This window comes from Taudactylus pleione, unplaced genomic scaffold (genome assembly GCF_031769625.1).
Source record: "Taudactylus pleione unplaced genomic scaffold, aTauple2 ptg000305l, whole genome shotgun sequence".
NCBI lineage: Eukaryota > Metazoa > Chordata > Amphibia > Anura > Myobatrachidae > Taudactylus > Taudactylus pleione.
Genome location: NW_028284706.1, coordinates 2,440,886 through 2,460,682, shown reverse-complemented (window position 1 = coordinate 2,460,682; position 19,797 = coordinate 2,440,886). Strand labels below are relative to the sequence as shown.

General features: G+C 42.3%; 1 protein-coding gene across 5 annotated transcripts; it reads left to right on the top strand.

Annotated features, from left to right (window-relative positions):
- The first annotated feature begins 10,163 nt into the window (after positions 1-10,163).
- On the top strand, positions 10,164-15,170 carry PIGV (phosphatidylinositol glycan anchor biosynthesis class V). 5 transcript variants are annotated; one of them, XM_088442132.1, is made up of 6 exons: positions 10,164-10,259; positions 11,196-11,281; positions 11,503-11,620; positions 11,708-12,808; positions 13,588-13,687; positions 13,778-15,170. In XM_088442132.1, exons 3-6 carry the CDS (start codon positions 11,540-11,542, stop codon positions 13,828-13,830), a joined length of 1,335 nt encoding a protein of 444 aa, XP_088298258.1. In that variant the 5' UTR covers positions 10,164-10,259; positions 11,196-11,281; positions 11,503-11,539; the 3' UTR covers positions 13,831-15,170. The 5 variants fall into 5 exon arrangements, with proteins under 5 accessions (XP_088298258.1, XP_088298254.1, XP_088298257.1 ...); XM_088442128.1 differs by having other exon boundaries at positions 13,588-15,167; XM_088442131.1 differs by having other exon boundaries at positions 11,708-12,799; positions 13,588-15,166.
- Positions 15,171-19,797: the final 4,627 nt, after the last annotated feature.

Here is a 19,797-nt window from a genome sequence, read left to right as displayed (position 1 = left end):
CAAATTTTATTTCATATACTCAATACTGAGAGAACCTCATTATACTCAAAGCTGCTTAGAAAAATAAGTTATACAGTGTTGGAACTTCAATAAAATCTGTGGTATCTGTAAAATGTTTTTAATAGAACGGTTTCCCTATATATATATATATATATATATATATATATATATATTTATATATTTTTTTGTTTCTTCCACACCTATTGTACATGAGGCGTCCTGATAATTTATCCACTGTAATCACAAGTGTTTTCAGACACTGAATTAGGATTTCATATATAGCTCGGTTTTGATCAAACCAATCTCTTTTCCCTGCAGGAATGATAGTTTGTGTAGAATACAGCTGGTTGCTATTGGAATCTGGTTCCAGCTAGTTTTAAGGGTACCTTTTTATTTTTAGCATTCAATACTTAATATTTGCAATCACCCCTACTATTGGATTTATCACCCATACTTATGGTTTGATTAACTGACAGTTAAATCTGCAGCATGTAGCAAGCAGTTGGTTAGAACCGATGGAGAAAAATGTTATCTACACAATTATCTACTATACACTATTATGTTTAATAAAAAAAAGCACCAAAATCATACACCATTGTGGTTGCACTAAACCCCTTTATGACTGGAGTTACTTTAACTAGTTAGTATCACCATGAAAATGCTAGTTATCTTTTTCTCTAATAAATCAATATGTACAGTGGCTTCCAAGAGGGTTAAATTCTTCAAAGTGAACATATTTGTATATATTACATATGAGACAGATTTGCTTGTTTGCCATAAAAATACTGTCTGGAACAGACTCTTAAAGTAAATGTGCAAACTCATAATTTACTATTTGCAGATTTATTTTATTTAATGAAAACTGCTGCTAGCAATATGTATTCAACCCTTGTGTTGTGGAATCTCCAAGTTTTCACAGATGAAAGATATTGCCCTAAAGCTAGCTACACACTGTCTGATTATTTTGATCGGGATGAGGAATGGGGTGATTTTTTGGAAAATTGAAAGCCCCAATATCTGTGCTACATATTATGCAATTTTTCCATAGACTACTGTTTTGTTTTTTTCCCCCCCACCCCACTGATTTTGCATATGTCTACCCACAAGGATGATGGATGACACAGTGACTGGGGAATATGGGCAGATTATTGACACTGCTGGAATACGGGAATTTGAGGCCGAGATTTTCATTCTTGACCGACAGATCAGATAATGGAAGGAATGTGTGTTTGGATGTTTTCTTACCGTTTTATCGGTGAAACACAAACGATCGTTCATACACACTATACAATAAATCAGTCCGATCACCTGCAAATTGGTCCAATAATTGTATAGTGTGTAGGTAGCTTAACAATTGGCTTTCAGTCATTAAAGGTCAGCCTTTATGGATAAGACACCTAATTGAAATATCATTGTTCATACTATGAATATAAAGGACATCTGAATATGAGGACCTAAAAGCATTCTACAAAAAATACATTTCTAGGCATGCACAAGACAAGATAAAGCTACAAAATAATCTCCAAGCGCTTGGATAGATCACATGCACTATTAGATCAAGTGTGAGGAAATGGAAACTGCATTATACCACACAGGTACTGCCTCAGCAAGTCCATCCCACAAACATCAGTGTCAGAAAGAGAGAGACCAACTATCACTTTGAAGGAGCTACAAAGTTCAGTGGCTGAGACTGGAGTGAAGATGCATCGGTCAACCACATCAAGAGCTCTATATGCAACTGGCCTGTATGGGGAGTATAGCTAGATAGGAAAGCAATGCTGGGGAAAAAAAAAAAATCCTCAAAGCATGATTGGAGTTATTTATAGTCTATAGTACCAGCAATATTATGTTGCGCTCTACAATTTGTAGCTTTCCAGAAAACAGTGAGCCAGCAATAAATGTGGCATAAGGTTTGTGGTCAGATAAATTTTGCTAAATTCAAAACATTTGTAGCTCAAAACATGACACTGCCCATTCCTCAGCAAATACCCTCCCAACACTGAAGTATGGGGGTGTCCGCTTCATGTGTGGATGCTTATCCTCGGTGGGGACTGGGGCAGCTTGCTAAAATTGACGGATAAATTGATGGTGCAAAATACAGGGAGATTCTGCAAAACAACCTTAAATCTGCTAGGACACAAAAACTTGAGTCTGTTTCGCACAACAATGTTCCCATGCACAAGGCCAAATCAATGCTGGTGTGGCTGATCTACAATGGCCAAGTCGGTGAACATCTCAACCCAACTGAAGATCCGTGACTCTATTTGAAACTTAGTCGCTCGACCGTCCTGATCAAGCTGGAGGAAATCTGCTAGGAAGAATGGGAAACGCCAGTTTTCTTTTTTTCATGAAGTACTAGTCTGCTGGGGTTGAAATACTTATGCAAGCAGCATTTTTCAGGTTTTCTGCAGACGACAATGAATTCAGAATATGAAAATGTAAGCACCAGCTGGTTCGCAATAAGATTCTATGTAAGTGGTAATAGGCAAATATTTTGTATTTTTATTTGTTTGTTTGCAATGTCTGAGGTAGCTATACACCTCGCACCTCCTTGGGTGGTGTGTGTTTTTCATACTTTTGAAATGAACCAGCTACTCTCTAGCTCAGAGGTTCCTAAAACGAGGTCCTCAAGGCACCCCAACAGTTCAGGTTTTAGAGAGATGCATGGTTGAGCATAGGTGTTTAAATCAAATTGACTGAGGTACTAATTAAGTCATGTGGTCAAGCATGGACAGCCTTAATCCTGGACTGATAGGATGTCTTGAGGACCGAGTTTGGGAATCTCTGCTCTAGCCTGTGAGAATAGAAATGAATGGGGGTGAGCTAGTAAAAGGTTTTACTTTAAACATTTATTGTGATAAGTGATTAGAAGTTCTTGGTTGCTCCTTCACTGAGACTGTTAAAAACAGCTGGTTCCAGAATGCAGAGTGACCTTTCCTTTTGTAAGTGATAGATATTGTCACTACTCCATAATACGGTGGCAAGGATTACAGGCCAGCCATGACTGCTGAATAGGTTAGCGGGTGAGTGCACAGGGATTAAAGTATTCATTAGGTTCTCTTTGCAATGTCCTTTTACTATATTTTTGCATCATTCAAGTGTGAAATGTGTCCTTATCTTGTAGCAATTTTTTTTTTAAAGTAGTACAATTGTTCTTAGTGTTCACCCCATCCATTGCTGATTAGTCCTGCTGACTTAATCTCCAGATCAGTGTCACATTTGTGCATGAGGTGGTAAATTTTGAGAAGATGCAGGCATTTGGTGTATGGCAATGGCTTCCATAACAACTACATTAATGATCACAAACTTTTTTGGGCCACCGCCCCCTTGGTTCCATAAATTTATTCCAATTCCCCCTACCCATTGAGGCCATTAGTCAAAACAAATGCAAAGTTTCAAACAACTTATTTAATAACCTAAAACACTATGGATTATGAGGTATATGTATCAAAGCTTGATGTGAGATAAAATTGTGAAATATATATCACCAACCAATCAGCTCCAAACTATCATTTCTTAAACACAGCCTGCAAAATGTAAGTTAGAAGCTGATTGGTTGGTGATGTGAGATAAAATTGTGATATATATATCACCAATCACCAACCAATCAGCTTCTAACTTACATTTTGCAGGCTGTGTTTAAGAAATGATAGTTTGGAGCTGATTGGTTGGTGATCTATATCTCACAATTTTATCCCACATCAAGCTTTGATACATATGCCCCTTAATTTATGTAATTAAACATTTTAATTTCTAGTTGGAAAAAAAAAAAGATAAGCAACAGATGGGTATTCCCCTTCATGACAGACAGCTCCTGACAGCCGATGCGAAAAGTCTTTGTAAAAAAAAAAAAAAAACCGGGGATAACGTTTCACCATGTTTTACATGGTGACAAAAAGTGCAGAATTGGGGTTTAGGGGTGCAGGCTTAAAAAAATACCCTGCAGCCCTGGGAATGACCAATAAAAAAGATCTGTGTAAAAAAAAAATGAATAAAAATCTGGACACCCCCAAAAACAATTTAATTTTGGGGTGTAAAAAATAAATAAATAGGGAACACAGTTCAAAAATTTATTCCAGAGGGGTTCCCTTACATGCGGCAGGTGTTTTCTTCATGGCAGGAGTAGCGGCAGGTGCATTTTTGCAGAATTTTTAATTATAATTTTAGGGACTTAAAAATATGCTTACCCCCATTTTCATGTACCCCAAATTTGATAGGAATAGATCTTAGTTATTTTTACTAATATAAAAAATAAAAGTGCTATTCTTCACCACTTCTTCATAGCTGCAAAAATGCACCTGCCGGTATTGTGACAGACTGTATGGTTACCTGCTGAAACCGGCTTCCTTCAGCAGGTAAAAATGGGGGTACCCATAGTGATCCCCCATGTCTAGACATCTTTAGGGGGTCCCTGGAATATTTCCTGAAAATTCCCATTTTTTGGCGATACTTCCCTTTCCGCCGGCTCCCGTTTTCGCTGATTTCTAATAGAATACGGGGATAAAGCGGGCACGCGCCTGATACTTTATCCCCGGAATACCTCCGATATGGAACGAAAAGTCGAGCATGGGCTTTTCGCTCACATATTGAATACCCCCCCAATGAGTATTAGGGTTAGGCTGTGGGTGGGGTGAGGTGGGTTAGAATACTCACTAAAATTTGTTGGGATTTTGACTGTTGAGATGGTCATCGAGTTGCCCCTGCTAAGCTATAAACCCCATTCTCTCCACACACCTTTTTCTTGTTGGCTCCCGCGGGGAGGATAGGAGGTGGTGGCAGATAGTCTGTCACACTTTTTCAGTTAATCAGCAATGGGTTTGCACACATCTTCCCATTCTAACTACCCCTTAAAGATGATGAGTGGAGGCGTTTCCTATAGCAAAAAAAATAATAAGATTTTATCTATCATTTGAGTACATGCTATAAAAAGATAGCTAGAATCTGGTTGTTATGGACAACACCTTCACTTGTGCTGTTTAGAAGGTTTGATAAATCTGTTGGTCTCACTACATTTGTCAACATGCCCAATATTTTGAGCAAATTTATTGATAAAGTATGGATATTTGGGAACATTTGCTAGTTGTTGTGGCCAGTTTTTTTCTGTCCTCAATTTGGCTTTTTATATCATCTATATTATAAATAACTTGGTTATGCACACAGTAGTCATGTAAGTCAATTGAGGGCTCTATAAAGCTATAAAACTCCCTTTTTCATCTGAGAGTAGAGGATGAGCAATGATTGTGGCTGGCTGCTACTGTACGGACTGACCGCAGGTCACCTGGGTCAGGATTCCAAAGGGACAGGTGCGTGTGTGACTGGTATTGCCCTATATGTCTTGTATTGGTGTTGGGCACTTGAGTGTTCTGGGGTAGATGCAGAAAATGTAAATGACGATAATTGGGGTTTTGCCTCCTGCCGTAGTTATATTGTGTTTTTCTGGAATGGTTTGGCTTGACACACTGGGGGAGATGTGTTAAGCTCTGGAAAGTGATAAACTACCAGCCACTCAGCTCTGTCATGTTACAGGCTGTGTTTGAAAATGACAAGAGCTGATTGGTAATGTATCACACTCTAATGTATCACTTTCCAGAGCTTAGTACATCTGTCACATTGGTTTTATGCTCTGGTGTTAGGCAGGCATTGAACATAGGTGATGTCCACAGATGTTGAAGATGCCGTGCATCCGGAAAGTATTCACAGCGCTTCACTTTTTCCACATTTTGTTATATTACAGCCTTATTACAAAATGGAATAAATTAATTTTTGTCCTCAAAATTCTACACAATACCCCATAATGACAACGTCCACTGATCATCCTTGAGATGTTCCTACAGCTTAATTGGAGTCCACCTGTGGTAAATTCAGTTGATTGGACATGATTTTGAAAGGCATACACTTGACAGCATGTCAGAGCACAAACCAAGCATGAAGTTCAAGGAATTGTCTCGAGGCACAAATCTGGGGAAGGGTACAGAAAAATATCTGCTGCTTTGAAAGTCCCAATGAGCACAGTGGCCTCCATCATCCGTAAATGGAAGAAGTTTGTAACCACCAGGACTCTTACTAGAGTTGGCCGGCCGTCTAAACTCAGTGATCGGGGGATAAGGGCCCTAGTCAGGGATGTGACCAAGAACCCGATGGTCACTTTGTCAGAGCTACAGCATTCCTTTGTGGAGAGAGGAGAACCTTCCAGAAGGACAACCATCTCTGCAGCAATCCACCAATAAGGCCTGTATGGTAGTGGCCAGACGGAAGCCACTCCTTAGTAAAAAAAAAGCACATAGCAGCCCGCCTGGAGTTTGCCAGAATAAATCTGAAGGACTCTCAGACCATGAAAAACAAAATTCTCTGGTCTAATGAGACAAAGATTGAACTCTTTGGCGTGAATGCCAGGCGTTCTGTTTGGAGGAAATCAGGCACTGCTCATTACCAGGCCAATGCCATCCCTACAGTGAAGCATGGTGGTGGCAGCATTATGCTGTGGGGATGATTTTCAGTGGCTGGAACTGGGAGACTAGTCAGGATGTAAAGATGAATGCAGCAATGTACAGAGACATCCTGGATGAAAACCTGCTCCAGAGTGCTCTTGACCTCAGACTGGGGCGCCGGTTCATCTTTCAGCAGGACAACGACCCGAAGCATACAGCCAAGATATGAAAGGAGTGGCTTCTAGACAACTCTGTGAATGTCCTTGAGTGGCCCAGACTTGAATCGAATTGAACATCTCTGGAGAGACTATTATTATTATCCTTAATAAATATGGCGGCACAAGGGTTCCGCAACGCCTTACATAAACACAGTACATAAACAGTTGAGCAGATCAAGAAAACGGTGACCTGCAGTACAAGACAAGTACATGGTATATAAACATTGCTGCAACAGTAGCAGGATGGCAAAAGTCAGGGGTTAGGTGCTTTTGAGTATAGAGTAGATAACAATATAAGTAAAGAAAGGAAAAGCACATAAGGAAAGAGGGAAAATTGGCTGTGCACCGACGCTTCCCATCCAACCTCAGGGAGCTTGAGAGGTGCTGCAAAAAGGAATGGGCGAAACTGCCCAAAGATAGGTGTGCCAAGCTTGTGGCATCATATTCAAAAAGACTTGAGGCTGTAATTTCTGCCAAAGGTGCATCAACAAAGTATTGAGCAAAGGCTGTGAATACTTATGTACATGTGATTTCTTAGTTTGTGTTTTTTGTATTTTATTAAATTTGCAAAATTCTTAAACTTTTTACACGTTGTTGTTGTTATGGGTATTGTGTGTAGAATTTTGAGGACAAAAAATAAATTATTCCAGTTTGGAATAAGGCTGTAACATAACAAAATGTGGAAAAAGTGAAGTGCTGTGAATCCGGATGCACTGTATTTGTGTGAATTTTATTATAGAACTGCATGTAAATAGAATGGATCTGGTTAAGTGCATGTGCAGTCATTTTTTTTTTTTCAAACTACGTTATTTTACGCTTCACTTCTCACTGTTGTGTCATAGCTGCACTGGTGACCCTTTTTTGTGTTTGCTTTTGCAAGAGCGCTGAGTGTTTGTAAATTACTATTTTAAATTCTCAAAATATCACAGCAATATGTTATTTTAACTGTCCACTGAAATAATTCGAGCCCCATATAGAACAATAAGGTTGAAATGTTACCACACTTTAATAGAAAACCATTACATTTATATATTGTGAACAGTCAGTTAAAGTCACGGGCATATTTATTAAAGAATATTTGCGGTATAGCCCATGAAAATCTGTTTTATGGGGTACATACAAATATTATGGATCTCTTGACGCTACAATCTCCAATGTGTGCTGCAGATTCTCCTGTTCTGACAGCTGTGCAGCCTCATGTCAGTTTTACCTTTGTATGCTAGAGCTTGGCCCTGACAACGAAAGTCCTCCAGTTGGCATTTGCCTATAGTAGCTTATGAGCTACCATCTGCAGATTTTTTTTCGGGAGAGGGATCCTTAAGGATAACTCCCTGTGCTGTCTGCTACAGTAGTGCAGCGGAGGTTCAAAGCAGGAACTAGGTATGGACATCGGAAGTTGATGGTTAGCAACCATCAATGTTTCTGATTCGACGGAAGTACTTTTTCTATTGAAAACTGGGAATTTAAAGGTGCCAGCCATCGGATGCAGCTTTCTGATGCCTATTCGATGGCTGACGGGAGGGGGGGGGGGGGAGGGAGGGAGAAGCATACACTGCTGCTAATCTGCGGGGAGTAAAGGCCGTGCACATGGCATTCATTCTCAGTGTAGGGGGAACCCCAGCATCTTGGAGAGTTGCTGGGTTAAACCCCCCCCCCCCCACGTAGACAGGGGTGCTGTGAGACTTAGCCCCTTTCACAGAGGCTGTTCCCCCATTTTCGACCTTAAGTATAACAATCGCATGGTTATACTATTTAAAAGGGAAGGCTATCGGTGGGGTATTCATTGATGGTTACCATGGATGGGTCTATCGGAGATTACGATCGATGGCACAAAAACAATCTATGGTGAACCATCTGTGGTTTGCACCCCCTCCATGGTCACCTCTGCTGCGGGCACGGTGGGTCAATTAAAAATGGGGGTGGGGCTTAGTTGCCACTGGGGATAGGACTAAACATCCTACCCAAAAAAAAAAAAAAAATTGCTGCTACTCCATCAATGGCAAAACTAGTTGACATCGGCTGTGAACTATCGATGTTCAGGAAAACCGATGGTTGGCCAACCCTACTATTTAATGGTTGCAATGCTTTTGCATAGCTGGATATGAAGTCCGAAGCCTGGCAACCATTCGATGCCGGGCTTCCAATGTTCATCACTAGCGGGAAATACAGTGATCGCATATTCCATCACCTTACTAATTGCTGGGACCCTAGTGACTCAGAATACATTTAGGGCAGTAGTTCTCAAACTCGGTCCTCAGGACCCCACACAGTTCACATTATGTAGGTCTACTAGCAGGGCCACAGAGTCATTACTCACGGACACATTTTAAAAGATCCCCAGGTGGAGGTAATTATTTAACTTGATGCACTGTTGGGGGTCCTGAGGACTGAGTTTGAGAACCTGGGATTTAGGGGAATAAGATTATACCACTTTCAGACAGAAAATGGCAATAAACCCAGCTTTTACGCTATTTTCTGATACCGCTTTCACACAAGAAAATGAAAATACCAGGTAATTCACTTTACCCGATACATTGCTGAACAACCTGGGATATTTCCCTGTGTCCAAGGGATAACCTGGGACTTAGGGCCTGATTCAGACCCGGTCGCAAGCGCTCGCCCGGTTTGATGGTGGCCCAGAGCGCATGCGCACGACCCGGATAGCGACGAGCAATCTGTTGCTCCAGGTCTCGCACCAAAGGGGGCGTGCTGTCGATGTTGAGTGACAGCACTCCCCCTTTGGTGGGGGAGGGGGTGGCTGCCCAGACGGAGGTATTCCCATGAGAACGCCTACCGTCTGGGGGCGGCCCCACTGACATCATAAGTGATGTCAGTGGGAGAGCTTTCGGCTCTGTTTGAACCGAAAGCTCTCTGGGGCTTGCGGCAACGAGACACTACCACAAGGGTCAAGACCATCGCGACCATCATCCTGTGAGGCCACTCCATAAAAAAAAAGACGCCCTGATTCAGAGCGAGCGTTCTGTCAGAGCGTCCGGCTCTGAATCAGGGCCTTAATTCCTGGGTCTACGACCCTGCAAAAAAACCGGGGTTGGAGACCGGGGAATTTAGTCCTGGGATGACCCTTTCACACAGAGAAATCCCGGTTTGATTAGCAAATGACCGGGTAAAAGTGAATTACCTGGGATTTTAAGTGTGAAAGGGTCCTTAATGAGAGGATAAGGATTCGGTATTTTCGAGGACATATCACAATAATGAATAAACATACGCCATGGGCTGTCTCTTGTACGTAGGGTGTATAAAGAGCACTGGTAATAATCTACATAGACACACTACCTTGCTCCAACTACTATTGTGTGTAAGGCTTGGGAAAGGCCGGTACAGACCGGTGCATTCATTTGAGAAATATTACGGGTAACTTAGTGGTCAGCATGATTTATCCGCCGGAACAACCTGGAAGCAAACACGATCTAGCGCACTATTATGATGATGATGGGGGAGGGGCATGTTAACGAATAAACAGCGTTAATTTAGAATAGTAACTTGAAGTTACCGAAATGCCCTCAGTAAAAATGGCGGCGCAGTCTAGCCGGCGAGCGGAAATGGGTATTAGTGGTTGGAAGTGACGGATCAGGAAGTACATGTTGTGTCAGAGGTGAGTATCTGCGTGCAAGAATCAGCCTCGGAATTATGTATGGTGGTTGGGCAGGGTGCAGGGAGTATAACACTTTAGTGAAAGAGCCAGTCTGCTCATGTGAGAAGTTGCCCTCATCCGGGTGTTGCACTGCGATGAAATCCGTCAGTGTGACTGGAGGCTTTATTTCTGCTATTGGAGCGCCCTCCACTGGTGCTAGCAGTGATGGCAACGTGCATGCTGCGGAGATGCAGCTAAATAACCGATGTACTGTAAAGGTAATAAAGACGCCTCTCCTGGGCTGAGCCTGCACCCGTCCTGTGTTCCTAGGAAACCAGTATACCCAGCGCAGTGTTTTACACGTCTTCCCAATACTCCTCGCGATTCCTATCTGTAGTATTCTCTACTAAGTCTAAGTAATAGTCCAAGACAAGCATGAGTGAGTGTTACACCAATGATTCTTCTAGTGTCCGTGGTTGTGTAAATCCTTAAAATTTTTTTTCCTTAAAACACTCATATTTTTATGGGGCCTGTGGCTGAACAGGTAATAATAATATATTATTGGAACCAAAGTTTAGAGAAGCTCTGATACATGATAGGCACCTGCTGTGCTTTCCAGTCAGTAATAAAGCAGCATAAGTGAATAATGTACATCATGTTTTATTTGTAATCTGAATATAGTTTATCATCCTGCTCTGCTTCTATTCTATATGTAAGTTACTGCAATATTTTGCTTGTTTATAAGTAACCGCTATAAAATGTGAGTGGTGGAGATTATTGTAGATCCAGTATAATTGAAAATTGTAGTGTTTGTAAAGTACATTAGAACTATTCTTAAAAAGGGGTAACCTACTGGGGTCTCTGGTGACTGACAAAGATGTCTCACTTTTTTTTAACAAATTATTTTTTAATAAAATTAGAAGTTTAAATAAAACATCCTTTTTTCTTTCCCTATAGGTGAAAAAAAGTACACCATACTTGGTATTGTTTTACATTAGAGGACTGGGCGAATACACTTAAGGGCAATTCCTGGAATGTCCAAGGTAAAATATTTGGAAAACTATATTTGTCTGGTTTTCCCTGGCTACTGGATGTAACATAAAATCCATCTATTTAAATGTTACCAAAAGAAAACCCTTATATTTTCCCTATCCAATAACCTGTCCTATTCCTCCTCCCCAACAAAGATGAATTGTGGTGAAGGGTAATTTAGCTTAATCTGAAGTATATTTCCAAGGTGTCCTGGCAATAATTTTTCCAACAGACCCTGACTTACGAATGACTACGTGACCATTTGTGAAATGTGGAAGAGCCGTGACCCATATCTGCAGGAGATCATACGCTTCTCACTGTGCTGTCGTGGAGGAACCCTCCTAATGCAGGTGAGAGGAATCTATACATTTGTTGCCGGCACACAAGAGCATACACTTAATCCATAATGTGTTTGTATTTGTCTCATTACCCACTAGGTAGTGTTCAATCTGCTGATACCAGATCATGCCGCTGATGCCTTTTCTCCACCAAGACTTGTGCCAAGTGCTCTTGGAGACCGGGCAGTAGAGCTTTTTTTCGGGGGTTTAGGAAGGTGGGATGCAGAGCATTTCCTCTTTATTGCTGAACATGGATATGTGTATGAGCACAATATGGCTTTCTTCCCCCTACTCCCTCTTATTATCACAGGCCTAGCACGTGGACCATTTCTACCACTGGCAGGAGTGCTCAACCTGCGCAGTCGACTGCTGCTTTCCTCCGCCCTTCTAAATTGCTTCTGCTCTACAGTGGCTGCCAGCTCTTTGTACTTTCTTGGGTGTGTGACCCTGAAGTCACGGCGCTCCTCATTCCTTGCTGCACTTCTCTTCTGCATGAGTCCAGCTTCCATTTTTATGACTGTTACCTATTCTGAGACTCTGTTTGCACTAGCTACCTTCAGCGGGTTGTGGCAGCTGCAGAAGTCTAGGATCCTTGCTGGTTGTGTTTTATTCTCATTTGCCTCTGCTACACGTTCCAATGGACTGGTTAATGCTGGCTTCTTGTTGCATTCCGGATTAAAGGCAATTGTGCAGAGGAGAAGCAATTCGGGACTACTGATTAAGAAACTGTTTGGAACGCTCTTGGTGATTTTACCCTTTGTCCTCTTTCAAAGTTACTGTTATGTTAGATTTTGCATGGTGCCCCATGGAGAAGAGCCAGTACCCCAAGAGCTTCTAAAACTGGCAGTGGACAAAGGATACCGTGTACGCAGGGCGCCTTTTCCCAACTGGTGCTCATTCCGTTTTCCAGTGGCATATTCCCAAATACAGAGTGAATATTGGAATGTTGGACTTTTTCACTACTTACAGCTACATCAACTGCCTAACTTCCTGCTAGCTGCACCTGTTATATTTCTGGGCGTCTGTGCAATATTGGAATATGTTGTTTCTAATTTAGACCTATGCAGAACTCTGGATCTCTGGGAAGTGCAGACCAAGCACTCTAATGGATACAATGGACATCAAGTCTTTGTCTACGTGGCTCATCTTACAGCCCTAACTGGGTTTGGAATCCTCTGTATGCATGTGCAGGTAAAACAGGTGAAGGTCATGGTTTAGGAGGGGACTGACAAATTATACTGTTAATAGTGTATTAAAAAAAATGGTAGATGTTTAATTGCTAGTGTCTCAGAGCATTTGTTTTAATATAAATAAATGTGTGTGTGTGCGTGTGTGTGTGTGTGTGTGTGTGTGTGTGTGTGTTCATCCCCTCTCCCCCATTGTTGCTGGAATATAAATGAGGTTGAATGGCAAAGGCGCAAGTTCCACCATAAAGTGCAGTGAGGCTTGAAGGGGGAGACAATGACCACATAAGCCCCCGGAAAAGATGTATGTTCCTTCTAGCCCATTTAATACGTGGAGGAGGAGGAAGGGGCGGGGCATTAGACAAGGCTAATTAGGCCAGTAGTACAGCTGTGTAATTGTTATTAGAGGCCTCCCATGCCTCTGAGACTGCACACTAAATAACTACAAATACTTAATTTTGGAGGGGGATTGTGGAGGGAAGATAGTTTATGCATCCTACATGGATTTGCTAGTTTTGAACAACCTCAAAATAGTGTGAGATCCAAAGTATACACAAGTCAGGCCGAGGGCAGGGCTTTAGGTAGTGTGAAGCTGAAAGCTAACCTCCAAAAACAATTGCAAGTAATCTTGTGTTTGCATGGAATAATATCAGTACTGACCTCCTTTCTGTTTTACCCATTTCTCATGGCGCAATATAATATGAAAGCAGATAGATTCTACTACAACCCGCCAAGAACATGGTAACAAGAGGGATGAGTTTTGCTCTGCTCCTAATCTCTTTCTCTTCTATACAGGTTCTCACCAGGCTTCTATTTTCTTCCAGTCCTGTGCTCTTTTGGTTCTGTTCTCATATGCTACAGAAGAATGAGCCATGGATATGGGGGCTTGAGAAAGGTAACACTGCCTCTAACCCAGTCCTTCGCCTACTTTGGGCTTGGTCTTCACTGCAACAACGGACAAAGATTCTTCTTGGTTATTTTGTAGGATATTGGGTGATTGGAACAGCCGTACATGTGAACTTCCTACCCTGGACATAAGGCAGAATTTGGCAGTGTGTGCTTGGAAGGATAACAAGTAGATGCACATATTGTCAGTAACCTGCGTTGTAAATAAATGTGTATACAGTATCGCACTATGAAAAACAATTGTCTAATTGTCTTCCAACAATTCCTGCTGTCTTTATTTAGGAGCACAGCATATAATGTGGTTTGTTTTGTAAGAAACCTGGGCTTTAATATTACATCATGTTATATCCTGATTAAACCTTGGTACAATCCTGCCTATACCTTCTAGAATTGTCGCTATTTAGCGTAATGAGTCGCACAGTAAAATAAATGCCTTCAGACTTTGAATGTGTTTCCAAAGCTCAAAAAGTTATTATTCAACATAAAAACAGATGGTTAAACGCTGTGATCTAAAGACAATTAGCACAAATAAATCATACAGACCCAAGGTACAGTTGTTATATACGCACACGCTCTGGCCCAGATATCGGCATCAGCAAGAAACCTCCGTCAACAGCATCAGCAAGAAGACTCCCGACTGGGGTCAGCGAGCGCACATATATACTCTTTCAGGGATTTGGAAATACAATAGATAAGTTTGGCATGATTCCATTGGTTCTTCTTTAAAGGTGTCTTGGTTACAGGATCATTTATTGGACAATTTCAAATGGACACAACGGCCTCCAACCGCCCTTTGTATCCTTTTTCCCCCTGCATGCAAATCTAAGCTGCTAACATTATAGAGTACATTTTTAATGTTTTAACTCTCTATAGTCCATAGTTTGCAGACGCAGGTTTCCGATCTTCTCACCGATGGTACCGGAACTCTGTGGAGACACAGTGGATCAGTACAACACCAGACACGGTCTGCTTACCATGTACTAAGCCTTAGATATCAAATAACCTTTATTACACAACATTAATAATCACTGAATAAACCTTGAATATTACACTTTAATACTAGGGAACCTTTCACGTAATTTGTTTATGTGTAAGTGTAAGAGAATATTGCATAAAGTTGCTAATATGCGTGGTGCGTTTATTTGTAGAGTGAAACAGCGCAGCTGTGAGTAATGTGCGGTGTTTATGCATGTGAGTCTGTGATATTTATTTATATGTAAAACACTCACAGTATCCTGGTGTATTGTTTTTTTAATTACTTTTGTCAGACATGTATACAGAAGCTGGTTCTTCTTACTAACTAAACCCTGCATGAATATTGTGTTTGTCAGTGTGAGAGTGTTGTATATTATTCACTATTTAGTGTTGTGCGAATACTATTTATCCGTTGTGTGGATACGTGCACACACTGGGTGCGTGCGCATGCAATGTTACATCGTGGATTGTACCAACATAAATCGGGCAGCGGACGACCAAATCGTCCGATAACAGTTGAATTGCGGTCGCATGCAATCATTCGACTTCGACAATCACAAGGTGATTTTCTTGCGGTATGATATAATACAAGGTATACATGGACAAAATAAATAATTCAATATTGTATCTGCAGTAGCAACAATATATTTCTAAACTGGTGCCTTTGTGAAGAATGTGTACTTAAAGTTACCAAATCAGACCTCACAGAAGGACAGCTAATTCCAAATTGTCACATGATTTCAAAACTAGATAGTGGCTCCAATGTATCCTCTGATGCAGGGACACACACAATGCGTACTAAGCATGCACACCTTGCACAGGGGAAATCAAAATTATACCAGGAGGAGGCCCTACCCAAAACACAGGCAACAACATGCAACCACCAAGGGGAAAAACCATTTAGTTTTCAGCTTATCTAAGATAATATCCATGTAACTGAAGCAGGGCATAATGTATTTGGCAAAGGACTTCATTTTGTCCCAACTATTACTAATGCAATAGCTGGACTCTTGATCCCTGTTTCAACATTTTTCAATTATATGAAACTTCGAGGCATGCACAGAAGAAATATCATTGTTCCACTGCGTCTGACTCCGAATCAGCCCCTATTTGTCCACGGAGACCTTAAGTAAAAAATTGGAGAAGTCTTGGGAGAGTCTCTGTTGAGCTAAGTGTCACATTTTATTAAATGCAAGTGGGATGGGGGTTTCTGGCACTTCCAATGGCCATCAATGAAGCACCCAGCAGTGTTCAGAATGTGTATATAAAGTTTTGTTTGCGTGCTTATCCAACCCTTCAATTGGCCATTCAAGGCGATATTGGAATAGATACCTTGAGCATTGCACTAATGAGCAAGCAGTCTCTTACAAGAATGGGGTAAATTTGGGGCATGACCACCACCTGTAGAGGAATGAAGCCACATGGCTTCAACCCCTCCAGCAAAGGTGCAATGGAGTGACATACATTTTCTTCAATTTAATTGGGGGCAAGATACCACCTGTAATCTTTTAGGCATTCTATTTCACTGAGGAGGAGATCCATCGCAGGTCCTATGATCTTGCAAACAAAGCTACAGTCAAATAATAAAGCCTGACACCTTTGAAACCATCTCCTGCTGTTGATGGCGGCTCGACTGAGCTTGAAGAAGTTTAAGGGTTAAAGTAGGCCTCGGCACCTTGCCAGCAAGGGACTGGAAGAGGTAGAGCATATGGGGCAGGAGATTCTAAAGAACCACTATCCAATCTAGTCAGACTAGAATAAATTTAGAAGATTCAGCTTTGAATTTAAGTAGTAAGGGAAATTTTTCGGCATAGAGAGTCATAATGACTACTAATATAAATCCCTAGGTATTTAATTGTGGAGGTGCGCCAGGAGAAGTTATAATTGTGGAACATCAAGGGAGAGTACTAGGGTGAGACTGTCTACCCACCTGGTATGATCACGGGTCAGTCGCCTTTGGCTAAGCCTACTTATGCTGGGCATACACTATACAGAGATCTGTCCAATCTGGCTGGTTGGAAGAAAACATGGTAATGTATGGGAGTAAATGACAATTGGCCATTTGCTCACAAACACTGGAGAACAGACAAAAATGGTCGTTCAGACAAATTGGTTAAAACACATGAATTTAACCAATTTGAACAATTGTATTTTGTCCGTTTTCCAAAGTTTCAGACCATATAATAGACTGTCATTTGCTCCTATATATTACCAGGTTTTCATTCCAACCAGCCAGATTGGACAGATATCTTACAGACAATTGTATAGTGTATGCCCAGCATTAGTCATTATGGATTAATGGCCCGGTTCAGAGATGGATGCAATGCCAATGTTAACGCAGTTGAGCAATTATTGGTAATCTTCGTATGCGTCTGAGTGAACATTCGTTGTCGCTTGTAGTGAGAAATCTCAAAGTGATTGACAGGCAGGGACTGTGTTTGGGAGGCAAAGGGGGAGTGGGGTAGCAACTCATACGCAGGCATTTCTCGACCATTTTCAGGACATCTCGGCCTGCGACTGTGATCCCGTATGCAGTAAAATATGGCTCCGGCATCTTAGTTCTTGAGGCCATTCTATGCTACCATAGGGTTACTCAGAAGTCTGATCTGTGACCGATGCTGTGTCTTTGTACGCAGTCACTTGGATTTGCGAAGCCACTGTTGGATGTCTCAATAAACCTCCAAACGGTAGAGACATTTGCAGATCTTAGCAGAGCCGCTTCATACAAATTCGAAGCTGCAGTGGCATTAGCGTACATCTCTGAATCGGGCCCTAAGTGAGGTATAATGGCATTTAGACATGTTGCAAAGATATTTGCATAAAACTTGATGTCGGTGTTCAGCAGTGAGATTGGTTTATAGTGAGCAAAGGTGCGCCGCGTTCACACTAGACGATAAAAGTGAACGATAACGATCGTTCAACGATATCTCGTTCATATAGTCTAGTATGTATCCTCCAAACGACCAACGATGTGCACTCCCGCGGGTTGTTAACAATATCCCCAGTCGGCTGTACAAGCAGCTTAATTTGGGGATATCTTTAATGATGCCATGCTGTCGAATGCAGCATGGAACCCCCCATGCCGGCACCCCCACCGGGTCCGTCGCTGACTAGGTCGGCTCATACACACATCGTTTAGTGTGTATGAGCTTTTAGAGATCTTTCTTTTCCTTAGGCATAACTAATTCTAGCCTTCAGAGCCTCCCTGGAGAGAAGAACCACCAGACAACACACTATTGAACACCACAAGAAGATAGGGCCAAATGACTTCACTGATATTCTTTCTCCCTAAGGGGAAAAATCAGCTTCAAACTGTTGTTTCTTCTTCAGGGTCCATAGTGTTCCACAGGGAGACATTGGGGTGTAGGTGGTATTTGGAGGACCGGACACCAACAGCAAAGCTTTTTCTGTCCCAGGATGCTCCGGTCCTTCCCCTTATACCCCGCCCACAGCCTGAAGGCAACTCCGTTTTCATTGGTGTCCGACAGGAGCTGGATCACCGTTATACAGAGGGGCTGCTTTTAAGCAGCCCAAGCTTTGTTTTATGATTTACTTTTTATTTTATTTTACTATAACAGCGCAAGCAGTGTTAGACAGTCCTCTGGACATCTGCACTGCTGCTCCTTCACCCCGCCACGACTCCAACCATAGGCTAGGTACTCCTTGCAGGGCTCCGGGGGGACCTAGCTAGCGTACCTCCTCGGACCCCAGACTGCAGCCGGGACTCGGGGGGACAGCGGAGTCGGGTTCCCATGAGCGTCTATGCGCAGTCTTAACTCCGGTCTCAGGAGACAGACCAGAGGCGCTGATGTAGACACCGGTTCGTCCGTGGCTCCACTAGACCACAAGGGTATAACTTTATACTGGTGCAGGGAATAGCTGAGGCCAGGGACCCAGTGATTGATGTCAGCATAGGGGAGGCGTCGCTCTCCCTACGGTCCCTCCCCAGCTCAGGGCGCCATTCCACTGTGGCCTTGCTGCCGCTGAGCTGCTCCTCCCTCACCTTCCGCCACCTCAAAGACTCATGGTGGCCATTTTCAGCAAACAGCCACAAGTCTCCGGGAACACTGGGTCCAGTCTCCCTGTATACCTCTCCTAGGAGCCAGGTTATATAGCGCTATTTCTTACAAGCCACTGCGGTCTGTGTAGTTGTATTTAGTGCCCACTGCAGTTATATACTCTGCATTGTATGTGACTTGTGCTAGCGCTGCTGTCTGTTTATTTTTCAACTGTCAGCTTATACCTTTCCCTTTCTTTCACAATAACCCTGGAATACTGAGGTATAGGGGGTTCACATCTACTTGTATTTGTAAGAGCTGTCACATACTGTATATCTGTGTTGCTCACTGCACTGTACCATACTATCCTTGCAGCTATGTCTAGCAAAGACAAGAGTAACAAGCAGGCTACTGCTCCTACTCTGGTTTCTTGTAAGTCCTGTTTAACTCCAGAGGATCCCATTCAAGATGGTCTATGTGCATCTTGTTATATGGCACCTGGCCAGTCGGCCCCTGCAGCCTCTCCTCAGGAACCCCCCTGGGCTTCCTTTTCACAGGTGTTGGCAAAAATTGCGGACCACCTAGCGGTCCCTGTGGTAGCTCTCCCTATGAGATGGCCACAGCAGATACTCCCTGCAAATCCAGTACCTCCCCCATGGGTAGATGTACTTTCTACAGTACCTCAGTGCAGAGGCTGGCGGCTACCTCTACAGCCTTTCAACAAATGTTACAAAAGGAGAGACCCTCACCTTGTAAAACTACTAAGCATGTTGTATTAACTTCCCAGTCCACCCAGCTATCGGATTCTGAGTTATAGTCTGGGGAGGCAGAAGACTCTCTCTCTCGGACTCCCCCTCCATCTAATTTGAATATACCTGCACTAGGGAGAGCTGTAAAATCAATTCTTCAAATAGAAGATACAGAACTCACTCCTAATGCTGGGCATACACTATACAATTATCCGTCAGATATCTGTCCAATCTGGCTAGTTGGAGTGAAAACCTGGTAATGTATGGGAGCAAATAACAATAGAAATTTGCTCCCAAACACTAGAAAACGGACAAGAGTTTCCTTCCCATCAGACAGATTACAATTATCTGTCCAGAGTATATGCCCAGCATAAGGC